Raw genomic sequence first — 14,598 nt, 5'->3', positions numbered from 1 at the left:
GATGGTTGTGAGCCACCATGTGGTTGCTGGGATTTGAACTCCGGACCTTTGGAAGAGCAGTCGGGTGCTCTTACCCACTGAGCCATCTCACCAGCCCCAAGTTGTAGTTTTTAAAGATAATGTATATTTTATTGAAGTTGTCAGACTTTTTGGCATAAGGGAGTATCTTACCTTTGACTAGTAATGCTATCACCTGTTCCTTTATTTATTATCACATACCTATATATATTCTCTGTATATTCTGTGTATATATATAGTGTATATACTCTGTATATCCTCAGTCTCTCTTGATGTCTATGAAGAGCAGGTTGTCATTTTTCTCTGTCTTGGCCTTTCTGCATGGGTGTTTATCAGCTCATGGTTCTTCGGCAGGAGGAGTTACTGACCAGGCCTAGAGGAGACTCTCCCAGCTTGCACATGCATTTCCGAAGTTCCCAATGTGTTTGTAGCAATAGGTCAATTCCAGATGTGATTGGCACCAGGTTTCTGCTTGTAAGGGAGTTTCAGAAACGGTGTCTTTCAATATTTCTTTGAGTTGCTAAATCAATTGTTCTCCATGTTAACATGGTGGACTGTGTTGGTGGCATTTTCAAGCTTGTAGTCAGCCTCACATCCCAAGAGCACACTCACCTGCTTGTGCTGCAGGCTTCCATGTGCAGATGTTCTGTGAAATTATCTCTCTGTCCCCACCAGGGACAGCAGTCAGCTTGTGACCTCTTTGAGTCATTTTTTTTTCCCCTTCTTTTCTGTTTTCTAAAGAAATAGTTGGCCGGGCGTGGTGGCGCACACCTTTAATCCCAGGACTCGGGAGGCAGAGACAGGTGGACTTCTGAGTTCGAGGCCAGCCTGGTCTACAAAGTGAGTTCCAGGACAGCCAGGGCTATGCAGAGAACCACCCCCCCCCCCAAAAAAAAAAAAAAAAAAGAAATAGTTGAAGATTGGTATTAATCCTTAATGTTAAATTAAGGATTTATTAAATCTGTTAAATGTGAAGTTAAATTTCTGTTTATTTTGTGGTTTTATCTGTCTTGTCGTTTTTCTCCTATTTAAAGATTTATTCGTTTATATATGTGAGCACACTGTCGCTGTCCTCAGACATACCAGAAGAGGGCATAGGATCCCATTACAGATGGTTGTGAGTCAGCATGTGGTTGCTGGGAATTGAACTCTGGACCTCTGGAAGAACAGACAGTGCTCTTAACCACTGTGCCATCTCTCTAGCCCATTTGTTTTTGAGACAGGATCTTTCTATATGGTTCTGGTTGTCCTGGAACTCACTGTGTAGGCCAGGCTGCCCTTGATTCACAGGGCTCTGTTCTCCTTGGCCTGGGATTAGACATGCATTTTCATGCCCAGCTGTGAAGTAGAATTTTCAGTGAAGCTGCCTGATTAACCTTTTTTATTGCAGTTTGATTGCATCTTCCTTTCACTTCCTTACTAATTACAGGACAAGTAAAATTAATTCCTATTGAGAAATTTAGAGCCATTCTTTCTTGAAGTTTTTTTTTTTTTGGCTGCCCTATTTTCTCTTTGCTTAGTGTTCTAGTTACAGATACACTGTATTTTTCATAGGGTGGGTAATTTGAGCCATGCATATTTTTTTGTGGGGGGAGTGCATGCTCAGAATATCCTTAAGATCCTTTCACTGGCCTATGCCTATGTGCAGCACACAGAAAAGGTGAGCAGAACAGAGCTTTCTGTGAATTTAAAGGAGTCTTACTTTTCTTTTGCTGTGATAAGACACCATGACCAAATCCCAAATCAACTTACAAAAGAAAGCATTTATTTGGGGCTCACAGTATCCAACGGTTAGAGTATATGACCATCATGGTGCGAAACATGGCAGCAGGCAGGCAGGCATGGCGTCGGAGCAGTAGCTGAGAGTTTTCATCTTGCTTCACAAACTGGGAATGGCATGAGCCTTTGAAACCTTAAAGCCTGCTGAAGTGACACACCTTCTCCAACAAGGTCATACCTCCTCATCCTTCCCAATCTAACTGGGGGCCCAGTATTCTAACATGAGTTTCTGGGGCCATTCTCATTGAAAGCACCCGGAGGATCTTGTCTTTTACCCAGCCTTCTGTTACCTGTGGAGCATGACATTCCAGTGTACTTCATGTGTGGTGTATAGCTGATACCATCCAAACCAAATTGCGGGCAGGAGGGGCGGGGAACTGCGTGGTTTGCTTTGGTTTGGTTTTGGGTTTTTAAGACAGTTCTCACTATGTCAGCCATGCTGGCCTCTGCCTTCCAAGTCCCGAGATTAGAGGTGTGCACATAGCTACACCCACTGGCTTGTTTGTATTTATGTATGAACTATGACATAGAGATTGCAAGATTACATGCTGTTTTGGGGCTCTTGATATTTCAAAAGTGACATATGAGACATTATTTGAAAACTTTTAGAACACGGATCGGTTAAAGTTCCTGGGTACTGGTGAAGCAAGCAGCACACCGTGAGTGTGCTCTTTCATGCCTAGTGAAGGGGGTTCGTGTCACACACCACAGAACCTGCCACCATGAATCCAGTGGTCACTTGGGTGGCTGGAGGGACAATGGCTGTGGGTCATTCAGCTCATTATAATTCAGCTCCTTGCCAGTGAGACACTCAAAGTTTAAATTACTGCTTCAGGAAAATGAAAACAAACAGTTAAAAAGATAAAAGAGTAAGGGGTCTCAGTGTAGCAGGAGGTGTGTCAGTCCCACAAGTCAGCACAGAAGACTAAAAAGCCATAGCCATCCTTGGCTGGAGAGGAATGTTCAGAGTTTCTGAGTTGAGATATAGGGCTTTAGGTTAGGGCGCGTGTTGAGCTATGCTGAGATTGGCAGGCATCCTTTCTCTGAAGAGCAGGTGTTGTTGGGGTAAATCTCCTCCCAAATATGCCCCGGCAATGAAGACACAGCACAATTAATATGAATGCATGCTGTGCACCTAGATTGGGCAGATCTGCCGCTACACTACCATCTTCCACATCTATGAGACCTCTTAGAACTTGCGGTTTCTCCAGGCCATGTGCTGCTCCGCTTTTCTTCTTCTTCCTCCTCCTCCTCTTTTTCTCTCTCAAACCTCCTCCTTTTCTTTTCTTTTTGCTCCACCTTTCCTCTCTCTGCCCAATCATCAGCTCTCCTTTATTTATAAATTAAGGTGGGAAGAAGGTTTACAGGAAGTCACCTGTGTGCTGACTTATTCCTTGTTCACAACCCCTCACAGGAGAATGGGATTGACATCAAATATGATTAGCCCCAGGGCTATCCACAACACTTCCCCCTTTCTGTCCAATTAAAAGGCTATTTTATCTCAGGTATAATTGAACATAATTATTACTATTTTATAATTTATAAAGTACAAGAGACTTAATACCCAGTCCATCATTTTTGTTAATTAAACAGAACCTCTGTCATCTATTCTTACTTAAAAGACTTAAAATTCTACATCTGGCTGTCTTGGCTTTAGATTGGATGCCATCTGAAAACCATTCTCTCAAATCTCTTCCTCTCAAAGTAAAAAGCCTGGGTTGGCTAGGAGACTATGTAGTTTTTCAGCCCCATCAGAAATCCAAGAACGACTGATATTAACTGAAAATATATAGGAAGCCTAATACAGCTTCCAAAACTTAGCCAATTTATAGAGGCTGTTGATCACTTGGACCAGTTCCTTATTGCAACAGGTTGGAGCATCGGTCTTCAGCCTACTGGCCAGGGTCATCTGACAGACTTAGAGAAACAGGAATATTAAGCACTAGCCTACTCTGTCTCGGCAGAATCAATCTGTCCTAACCTGTAATTGTGTCCTTTCTTTGGACAGTATTATTTCTGGAGATGAAATTAGATAATTCTTACCTAGTGACTGTTTCACCACAACTGAAGTCACTCAAAGATGCTCAGTTTCTTCTTTGAATCCAAGACTGGGAAAGCTGTGAGGAGCAGAGTAGTCTCAACAACAAGTGAATAAATAACATTAAACGTCACATTCTGTGGACTTCTGACATTTTTGAAACCCAACTCTCTATCTAAAGTAATCTAGACTGTTCTCTGTTAACTACCTTCAGCTATTTTTAATTAAAATAACTGAAAACCCCCTAGCAACAAACTCAGAGCCATGCATTTCCTATTTGGCCCCTAACTCACTGGCTTAAACATCTCAGAACTGTGTATATTAACAGCAATAGAAGGACTGGGTCTAAGCCCTGTACTTCAAAATTTTTAGTATCAAAGACAACCTATAATAACCACCCCCAACCCCAAAGCCTAGGGAACTGGGACGAAGACACTTCATAACTTCTTCAAGCTGAATATGGCATTGAGATATTTTTGAAGAGAGGGGAAAAGGTAGGGAAAATAGGAAGATTTGTTGGCTTTAAGAAGGCCACACCAATGATTATCTCTGATGTCTGTGTCCTGACTAGATCTCGATGAAAACCCAAGACATCAGGAGTTCAGGCAGGTCAGTTCAGCATGTCTGATGATGAAACTCACCAAGGCCGTATATTCTGTAATATATAAATCTCAAAACAAAACTTTAATATCATCAGGATAAACTTTTTGTTTTACTCTCTGGAATCTAGTTCTCAGGGGGCCTTCTATCAAATCTGATCCATATAACTCTGGAAGTGTTAATCACCTTAATCACCTTTTCCAAAAACACAAAGACAACCCTTTCCTTAAATCAGCATATCCTTCAACCAGTAACCAGGAAAACCTGTAGCTTGCCCTCTGTCCCAGAGGAACAATAAAACAACCACAATACTCAAAATCACACACATTTTAGCCTATTTAAGCCTTTCTAATTTGTCATGTTAGGATATTAACCCAGAATTCCCGTGGAGTCCACGTTAGAGAATATGAGTCTCCTGCAGACTTTGTCATACTGTCTTTAAAACAATTGACTCACACTTCTATCTGTACCTGCTTATAAGAGGCAGCTTGTCAAACCAGGATTTAAACCCAAGATACCGGTGGAGCCCACGTTAGACAGAATATGAGTACCCTGTAAGACTTAATAGAGCAATATATCTTTATACCATCTTTAAAACAATTAATTCAAACTTCCACTAATATCTGTTATATCATCTCTCTGTTGTGCTCCCTACCAGAAGCCACAGACATTTATTTAACACCTATTATAATATCTATCTGTTAAGCTCTCTGCCTAGAGCCACAGACTTCTGTTGATTAATACCTGTTCAAAGCAGGCGATTATCACTGCTCTCTCTACTTGGAGTCAGTGACTAAGATTCCCTATCTGGTTCTGATCTGCAGGTGAAATTTCCCATCTTTAAGTACTGTACCTGCTTATAAGAGGCAGCTTGTCAAACCAGGACTTAAACTCAAGATTCCCGTGGAGCTCACGTTAGACAGAATATGAGTATCCTGTCAGATTTGTTAGAGCAATTATCTTTATACCATCTTTAAACCAATTAATTCAAACATCTGCCTATAGGAAGCAGAGAGTTTTTAATTGTTAAGCTCTCTGCCTAGAGACTTGTGACGCTTTTGAAAACCAACTATCCTATTTTGTTGATTAGTCTCCCTTTTTTTCTCTGTCGCTAAGGTCTTCAGGAGGTCTCCCTCTATCATATCTGATTTTTATTAATTTGGAGGGAGCCCACAGCTTTTCTTTTCCTGTGGAAACATAGGCATAACCCCTCCCTCAGTGTAACACAATCCCCATTTTCTACTCTGATGTTAGAATATCCTTAATATAAACAGGCTGGTTAGTTCAATAGTTCTTTCCACAATCCAGTGTCTTTTAGCAGCTGTGGTATTTTGTTCATCATCATTTAAAAAATTTAAGGTTAATAAACACTATGTAATCTATCTTTGGGGGTTCTTTGTTGCCTCCTTTTGCCTATTAAGCTTCTCCCTTAGAGTTCGATTAGATCTCTCCAGAATCGTTTGTCTTGTAGGATTGTGGGATATGCCTGTAACATGTTTTATATTATAATATTCAAAAAACCCACTTCATCTTATTAGAGATATATGCTGGATTGTCATCTGTTTTAATTTGTATAGGTATTCCCAGACTGGCCATAACTTCTAACAAATGTGTAATTGCAGAATCAGCCTTTTCTGATGCCAAGGCAGTTGCCCATTGAAATCCTGAATATGTGTCTGTAGTATGGTGCACATATTTCAGTTTACCAAATTCTGTAAATGTCCATTTACCAAACTCTGTAAAGATATCCATATGCCAAATGTAATTTCTTTGGGTACTTAGGGTTAGTTCCAGTAGGCAATGGAGTTTGGTTTTATAATGAGTAAGTAGGACATTGCCTCACAATTTCCTTGGCTTGTTGCCGAGTGATAGAGAATCCTTTCTTTAGACCTTTGCTGTTAACATGGTGTTTTTATGGAATTCTGAAGCCTCTGGTACCTTCCTCAGTGGTCTGATGACCTCCTTGCATTCAGTATTTGCATTTTCAAAGGCTATAGACATGGTTATTGCCTTTCTTGCAGCTGAATCTGATATACTTCTTTCCACAGCTGATGGTAACCTTTGTAAAAAGGCAGGGAAGGTTTCTCGTGGACCTTGTATGACTTAAGTGGTTCAAGTCTTTTCCCTGATTCTGCGACTTTGTCCCAGGCCAATCTGAAGAGCAGGTGAAGAGTGTTTGGATTTACAAAGCAAACAGCCATGGGGACGGGGGTGCTGTTGGTTTGTCCCTGTCACTGTTCTTTTCAGGGGAGGCGCTTAGGCTAATTCACATCCTACTGTCACCTCATGCCATGTGCTTCCTCTTTAGGTTGTCCACAGCAGAAACTCAGAGATTGAAGAGCTGAAAAGCCTCATCGAGAACTTGCAGGAAAACCAGAGGCAACTACAGAAGGATAAAGCAGAGGAAATCGAGCAGCTCCACGAAGTCATTGAGAAGCTGCAGAGCGAGCTGAGCCTCATGGGGCCCAAGGCGCACGAAGTCAGTGATCCCCAGGCTGGCAGCCTCCACAGTGAGCTGGCCTGCCTCCAAGCAGAAGGCCTGGGTGGACAGGCCCTACGGAATGAGCTGCAGGCCGCGCAGGCAGCCAAAGAGGTCTTTGGCCAGCTCCTGGCAGACCAGGCCCATGGGCACAGCCAGGCTCTGGAGGCCCTGCAGCAGCGTCTCCAGGACGCAGAGGAGGTTGCTGCAAGACACCTGGCTGAGCTAGAACACTGTGTGGCCCTCAGAGAGGCTGAGGTGGAAGCCATGACCTGTCAGATCCAGGAGTTTGCAGCTACCCTGAAGGCAAAGGAAGCAATCATCACGCAGAGAGATTTAGAGATTGATGCCATGAACAAGTGGAAAGTAAGCCATTCCCTGGAGCTGGAGGCCATCCTTTTGGCTTTGGCTCACTTCCGTCATGCTCTGGAACAGCAGACCCGTGCCACCCCAGACGAGCCCCCCGAGCTACGGCAGCTACGAGTGCAATGTACTCGCCTCAGCCACCAGCTACAAGTGCTGTACCAGCCTTTCCTCAAGTGCCAGATGGAGTTGGACCAGCATCAGCCTCATGTGGCATCTATTGGCTGTGCAAACCCTTGTGCAGATGATGAACTAGAACAGGAGGGAGGCAGCAGCAGGCTAGCCTTGGCTCCCCACAGCCTGGCCGCACAGGTAGGCCTCCATCCTTAGGGGCTACAGTAGGTAGCCTTCTGCATTGGGACTTCTGCTTCTGTCTTTTTTTTTTTTTTNTGTGGTTTTTTGAGACAGGGTTTTTTCTCTGTGTAGCTCTGGCTGTCCTGGAACTCACTTTGTAGACCAGGCTGGACTCTAACTCAGAAATCCGTCTGATCCCGAGTGCTGGGATTAAAGGTGTGTGCCACCACACCCAGCTGCTTCTGTCATTTTTACCTTTAGTGACTTCCCTTTAGTGACTTTTTCATTTTGCACACTGGTCTTCTCTTGTCACTTTTGGCTTCTGGCAGGGCAGAGAAGAGAGCCTGGGGGGGCTCAGTAGCTCCCCCTAGTGAATCTTACTGGCTTTATTGTGGAGCCGAAGGCTATACCCAAGCTGGCTTTTAAAATGTTCCAGTTTAACAGCTTGCAGGTTTAGCTGCCTAGTTCTCACCTGCTCCTTTTGCCAGCGACTCCACCCTGCCCTTCCCTACTGCAGGCATCCTTCTACCAGAACCCGAAGTCCTCGACCTGTTGTGCCTGCGACCTGGCAGTGGTTGTTGAGCAGAGCCAGAAGCTCTTCCCTCCATTGTCTCTGCTTGGTTTTGGTGCAGCTCTATGGCTCAGATGGTCTAAGGAGCACACAAGCCACATCTGAGTCCCCGATTAACCCAGTTGAGAACGTTGGCTCCCAACCCATGGGATTGCAAGACCCTTTTGGGGGTCTAATGATCCTTTCATGGGGGTCGTACACCAGATATCCTGCACATCAGATATTAGGATTCATAGCTAGCAGAATCCTAATGCTAGTTATGAAGTAGCAACGAAAATAATTTTATGGTTGGGGGCTCACCACAGCACGAGGTGCTTGTACTGAAGGGTCACAGCGTTAGGAAGGCGAGGAGCGCTGCTGTAGAAGTTCTCTGGATTTCCTCCGATCAAGGATAACCTGCCGAAGTCCTGGGACATTAAAGGATGCCAGATTCCACAGGCCAAAACTTATGACGTCGGAGCTCGCGGTCTGCCAGAGGCGGCTAGCAGCAGAGATGCTCTTAGTGAGAAATGCAGTGCCCTTGAGCACAGAGGATGACAGCAGGGTTCTTGAAGGGACTTGGGTGCATGGGCTTGGGGTAAGGTGGGCTGGGCCTGGCTCTACAGTTGAGGGCCGGGTACATCAGGACAGGGTTGCTTCTCCGAGGTGAGAGGTGAGAAGTCTCCTTAGAGACTCTCGGAGTCCTAACCCCTGTTGTGTTGACTCTCCTTGTGCGTTCTGAAGTCTCTCCCAAGCTTCATTCCTGTTTGCTGAAGTCTGCTTAGATAACCCTTGTTCATTTGAACACTCAACTACTCCACTTTCCGAATCCAAACATCTTTGAGACTTTTAGCCATGATTGGTTTCCATCGTCCCTGCCATTGTGTCTGTCCAGCTTTGGAACTCTTATTTTTGAGCCTTGTTCTTTCTTTCTTTCTTTCTTTCTTTCTTTCTTTCTTTCTTTCTTTCTTTCTTTCTTTCTTTCTTTCTTTCTTATACCTTTTAATCTAAGAAAGGGTCAGTTTTTTTCTCTGGGAGGGAAGGGTCCCTTGGGGGAACCTTGGCTTGTTTAGGGTCAAGATTTAATGAGGAAGCATGTGGCAGGGCTTGCCAGACCCCATGTACCCAGCAGCCCTTGCTGCAGATCTGCTCCCCACCCTGGGTGTGTGTTCAGTCATAAGTTCCTCTGTGAGAACAGCACCCTTCTGGTGAGTGAGGCCCCATGGCCTGCTCATTCATGCTTACAAAGCAAGCCCATGACTCCTTAGCCACTCATAAGACTCAAAAGACTCCTAAAGCTGGCCGGTCTCAGTACACATGTGGCATTTGGAACCATTAAGGCTGTGATGGCGCCCCTGCCCTGAGTGTTGCTGGGAGGTGGAGGCCCCAAACTCAGGCTTCACCCCTGTGTGTGTCTGAGAACAGGAAAGGGTCAGAGTTACACCCTTGACTGGACCTAGGCTAAGAGCAGGGCCTGGACCTGTGCTGTCATCTCAGGGATGCTTGTCTCCTCCAGCCCAAGTCTCCCACAAGCAGTCTACAGCCGACTCCCCCATGAACTTATGGTGGCTTTGTCTGTGTGACTCTAAGAAGACTCTGTCTGTGGCACCACAGACAGTGCCAGGTGCCTCCCAACAAGGAAGCTCTACATTAATTATAGCAGTTAAAGCTCTGTTTCTCAGTGTTTGCATGTAGAACTTTCTAGTTTCTTTTTCCCTCAAAACAAAACAAAGCAAAACCCCCAAATCTTGAGTAAGTCCCTACAACCCTTAATGATGATGTTTGTCTTTTAGGTAAAAAAACAAACAACAACAACAAAAAACCCCAAAACCATGAAAAACAAACAAACAAAAAGAACCCAACCTTCAAGCTTTAGTTCTGTTTTCTATGCCATTAAATAAACTTGACATCTTACGTGTCTTGAAGGTTTGTTGTGGATCCTGCCCATAGGTACTCATTTTCTGAAAATAGTTCAGAAACACTAGAGAAATAGTGGCTTCTAACTCACCTGTTCATTTGCATATTTTGCCACACAGGCTAAGGAAGAAGAACTGGAAGACTGTCCCCTGGGCAAGGCCAATCTCATGGCCCAGGTGAGACAATCTCAGGAGGAGCTGGACCACCAGGTGCATTCCGTGGCCTCGAGGGACACCAACATGGAAACTTGTAAATTACAACAGCCAAACCTGTTGAAAAATGGGTCAAGTAATCATTGTTATAATGGTGACGAAAGCAAGCCATCGCCTTCTGATGATGTACTTAATATTGCTAAAAACACATGGGATGTAATTGATATTATTAAAAATCAGGATTTGTTGGTTCAAATTGAAATGTCAGAATTCCCCACTCAAGAGAACTTACCATCCCAAGCCAGTGGGCACAGCAGCGGCTCCCTCCTTCCCGAGGAGGCGGCTGGGCCCCAGCAGGACCCCGTGAGGGCGCTGGACCTGTCTTCCTGGAGCTCCCCCGAAGTTGTCCGGAAGGACCCATCCTTGGAGCCTCAGCACAGCCTGCCCCTGACCCCGGGCGTGGGTACAGTGAGCCTGCACAGTGTGGACATCTCACCAGACTGGACAAACCCACTCCTGCAGGCTGATGTGTCAGGGCTGCTTTGTTACCCGGGCAAGTCTGCATCAGGCCAGGCCCCACTGTGGGCAGTGGCCCCCTCGGCTGGGAAGCACCATGCAGAGAGGACAGCCACGGTAGGTGTCTTCCCACACTCCCTGCTGCAGACATTTTGGGGGGGGGGCAGTGTTTTCGCAGGGTGCATCACAGCAAGGCTATTGTTGGCTCATCTGACAGTGTGTGCCTCAGAGTTGGAGTCGCTGAGGAGCCTGACTTTCCAGAAGAAATCAGACCTCCAGCTGACTGTTGTAGGGACCCTTAGATGCTTTTAGTCACGTCTGAAACATGAGGGATAATTGCACTCCTCAGAACCTTACGTTGTGGGTCTTAATGGATGTTAGTTCTGAGTAGCACAGTCATAAGTCTTATGTAATTTACAAAAGGCCTCACTGTCTGAGTTGTTTTAGATTTTGTATGTGTATGTGTGCATGTGGAGGTCAGAGGTCAATGTTTCTTTTCCTCTGTTGCTTTCTATCTTATTTTGAGATGGAGGCTTTCATTGAAACACAACTTCCTGCTTGGCCCAGACCGGCTGGCTGGTCAGGGAATCTTCCTGTCTCCACCTTCCAAGTGCTGGGATTGTAGCGACATAGCATCCACCTGGGATTTTATGTGGGGAAGCTGGGAGGGAACTCACACTCTGCTGACTACGGCACAGCCACAGCCTCAGATTTATTATAGTAATTGTCTATGAGTGTACATGTGGTACTGATTAATTTTAAGATTTATTCAATTTATTATTTTTTAGTTTAATTGCATTTTTCTTTTTTAAGGTTTTTAAAATTTATTTCATGTATGTGAGTACACTGTAGCTCTCTTCAGACACAGCAGAAGAGGACATCGGATCCCATTACAGATGGTTGTGAGCCACCATGTGGTTGCTGGGATTTGAACTCAGGACCTCTGGAAGAGCAGTTGGTGCTCTTAACCGCTGAGCCATCTCTCCAACCCTGGCATTTTTCTATTTTGAAGTATTTTATATGAGGGTACTTTGGGATATACATGTTATCTAAGATGCCCATACATTATCATCTATGCACAAATTAAAAAAAATTTGAGATATATTGCTAGTGGCTGCTTTATAAAGATTATCTTTTTAAAAGTTTTTTAAAATTAGATTTCATTTTGTGTGCATGTGTGTTTGGTTACGGCAGGTGGATGTCAGAGAACGCCTTGTGAGCAATGGGCGCCTTCTATCCTGGGGGTCCCATAGTTTACACCCAGGTTGTCAAGCATGGCTGCAGCTGCCTGAGGATTTCGCTGTCCCTTAGACCATCCCCAGTGCTGACTGAGCTGTCGGCAGCACGGGTTTGCAGCACGTCCCGCGCATTGGCACGCTCCCGGTGCTGGGACCTAGGTTCTTGGTTGGAAGCTGATATACTCTGACCTTAGGGAATTACCATCTGTTGTTATTTACTGTTTTTGTGACCTTACAAACATCTGCCTGTCCAATAGGAGAAGGACGTCGAAGACTTTATCGTAACATCTTTTGATTCTCAAGAATCGTTAACATCCCCTTCTCATGAGTTAGCGAGAAGAAGCGATGGGAGCGGGAAAAGTGAGTCTGTCTTTTATACATAATACGTACACGTACATGTACACGTACACATACACACACACACTAATGTACTTTTAGAGTTCAGGATACTACAAAGGTTCCACCAGGTCCTCTGCTGTCCAAATGCACTGTCACCTTCTTGTGCCCTGAGCACGAGTTGCCAATGTGCTTCTGTTTGTCTCCTAAGAATGTCTTTATGTTTTGTGGGGTCCAGGTCCCAGCACATTGCTTAGCACCTTTTTCAACTGTTTGGAAGCAGGAGAGCATGCAGTTCATTGGAAGCAATAAAATGCGAGAAATATAAATGTGCAGTGAGTGTTCCTTTCCCTTCACACTCAGATGGAGCAGGTGGCTGGGCAAGTTGAGTGTCCTGTGTTGGATTCAGTGGGGACACTGTGTAGGACTTATTGTCACATCACATTTGCTGTTAAAATAGCATCTATTGGCTGGAGAGTTAGTTCAGTGGTTAAGGGCACTGACCATTCTTCCAGAGGACTTCCAACATCCACATGGCGCTCCTCAGCTATCTGTAATTCCAAGATCTGACACCCTCAGACTGACAGACATGCAGGCAAAACACCAGTGCCTATATAAACAAGTAAGTAGGTAAAAAAAAAATCTCATCTAGCTAGGCGTGGTGGCACCCACCTTTATTGCAGAACTTGGAGGCAGAGAGGCAGGCTGTGACTCCCTGGGTGTCATCTCTTGTTTACCCACCTTTCCCCACCTCATGTTTGAGAGCGAGGGTCTCTGTATGTATGAACTAATGTCTCTAAGATTTCCTTCCATTTGCTGCACTTTGTTTCTTCCCAGTATAATGAGAGGTGTTAACCCTTTCCTTGTATGTCTGAGAATGTACTGAGCACAATCGTGGTGCTCGTGGTGGGTCTGGAACTGCTGCCTCTATAGGCTGAGCCCTGGGCACCAGATGCTTGCTGTACCGCACTGGCCAGCATGTTCCTGTAGGCTTTCCTAGGCCATTGCAGGCCACAGACCTAAAGATCCAGCTTTTATGCTCCCAAGGCCTTGTAAAGCCCCTGCCTATTAGATGCCTAGTGCCACAGGTTCTGGACTTGTGTGCAGTCCTGTCCCCATCCCACCTCAGGTCAAGCCAGGCACATCCAGAGTGGACACCGCTGTCCACCCTGCTGCTCCTACCCTGCCTCTAGGCTTTGTGTCCTGTCTGTCCGCCTGCCGCATTCTTGACCCCTGTGCTGGGTGTGAAGTACCTAGGCCTTAGGTACTATCTGGTTGCTCCTCAGTGCTTTCTGGGGTGTGGTTGCCAGTGGGGATGAACAGGTACAGCCATGTAAAGAGCTGAGATAACCCTGAGCAGACAACATGTCAGACATGCAAAGTAAGCTTTCATCCCATTTTCCTCCGACTTGTGTTTTATGGAAATTGTTGACACCTTTACCTGGTGCTAATCAGTGCTTTATGTGCTGTGAGTTGCTGTCGCCGTAGTTGGAAATCGATGCTGTGGCTTCAACCCTGGACTCTGTGTGCTTCTAGGTGATGGCCCAGACATTGCTATGATGTTGACCCTGGGCTCAGAAGGATCCGAGACTCCCACCACTGATCTAGTCGCTGCTGCTGCTGTCCCTTTCTCTAGAAGGTCTGTCCAGTCACCAGGAGCAATGAAGGAGAAGGAAGTCCATGCAAAGCAAATGAAGGTACTGATGTCCCAGAGAACTGGCAGCCCCAGTGACACAGAAAAACCTGTCTCTTCCGATGGTCAGTCTCAGCCCATTGGTGGGCTACACTCATCCTGCACCATCATAGTGTGGGAGTCCCACTGAAGGTCCTCCTCTGAGGTCCTATGCCAGTCCCCCAGGTGGTGGTATCCCCCTAGGTTGAGGGCCTTTGACCTTCTTGCTTGAGGTTCTGAGAACTGGCTTGTTTTGGTTGGGTCTGAACTCAGGGGTTGTGGGGGGCGGGGAGTACTGTTTTCTTTAGAGGAAAAGAAAAAGCTACTAGTTACTATTGAGCACTTAAGTCATTTATGATAGCCATTGATGTTAACATGACGAGGTAAGTCAATGGTATCATGCCAGTATGGCATCTTATTCAAGTAATAGCAGTATCCCAAAACAGTGCTTTGTTTCGTAACAGGGTCTCATGGTATAACTCAGCCTGGCCTCTAACTTGGCCTGCCTAGTGCTGAGGTTGTAGGGACCACTGTGTGCCTCTTGTCCATGGTGGGCAGAAGAGGATGTCAGCTCCCCTGGAATTGAAGTTGTAGATGGTTGGGAGGTGCCATGTGGGTTCTGGGAATTAAGCCTGAGTCTTCTGGA

General features: G+C 45.4%; 1 protein-coding gene across 7 annotated transcripts in view; it reads left to right on the top strand.

Moving 5' to 3' along the window:
- The window catches only part of Pcnt (pericentrin), a 99,606-nt gene that overhangs the window by 51,639 nt on the left and 33,369 nt on the right, over positions 1 to 14,598 (top strand). For all 7 annotated transcript variants that reach the window (XM_021204734.1, XM_021204732.1, XM_029542260.1 and 4 more), the window contains 4 exons: positions 6,744 to 7,589; positions 10,158 to 10,823; positions 12,202 to 12,304; positions 13,817 to 13,977. In XM_021204734.1, the coding sequence (XP_021060393.1) occupies positions 6,744 to 7,589; positions 10,158 to 10,823; positions 12,202 to 12,304; positions 13,817 to 13,977 (1,776 nt within the window). The remainder of the gene's footprint in view (positions 1 to 6,743; positions 7,590 to 10,157; positions 10,824 to 12,201; positions 12,305 to 13,816; positions 13,978 to 14,598) is intronic.

This window comes from Mus pahari, chromosome 9, assembly GCF_900095145.1.
Source record: "Mus pahari chromosome 9, PAHARI_EIJ_v1.1, whole genome shotgun sequence".
NCBI classification, from domain to species: domain Eukaryota; kingdom Metazoa; phylum Chordata; class Mammalia; order Rodentia; family Muridae; genus Mus; species Mus pahari.
This window is presented reverse-complemented; position numbering and strand designations above follow the sequence as displayed.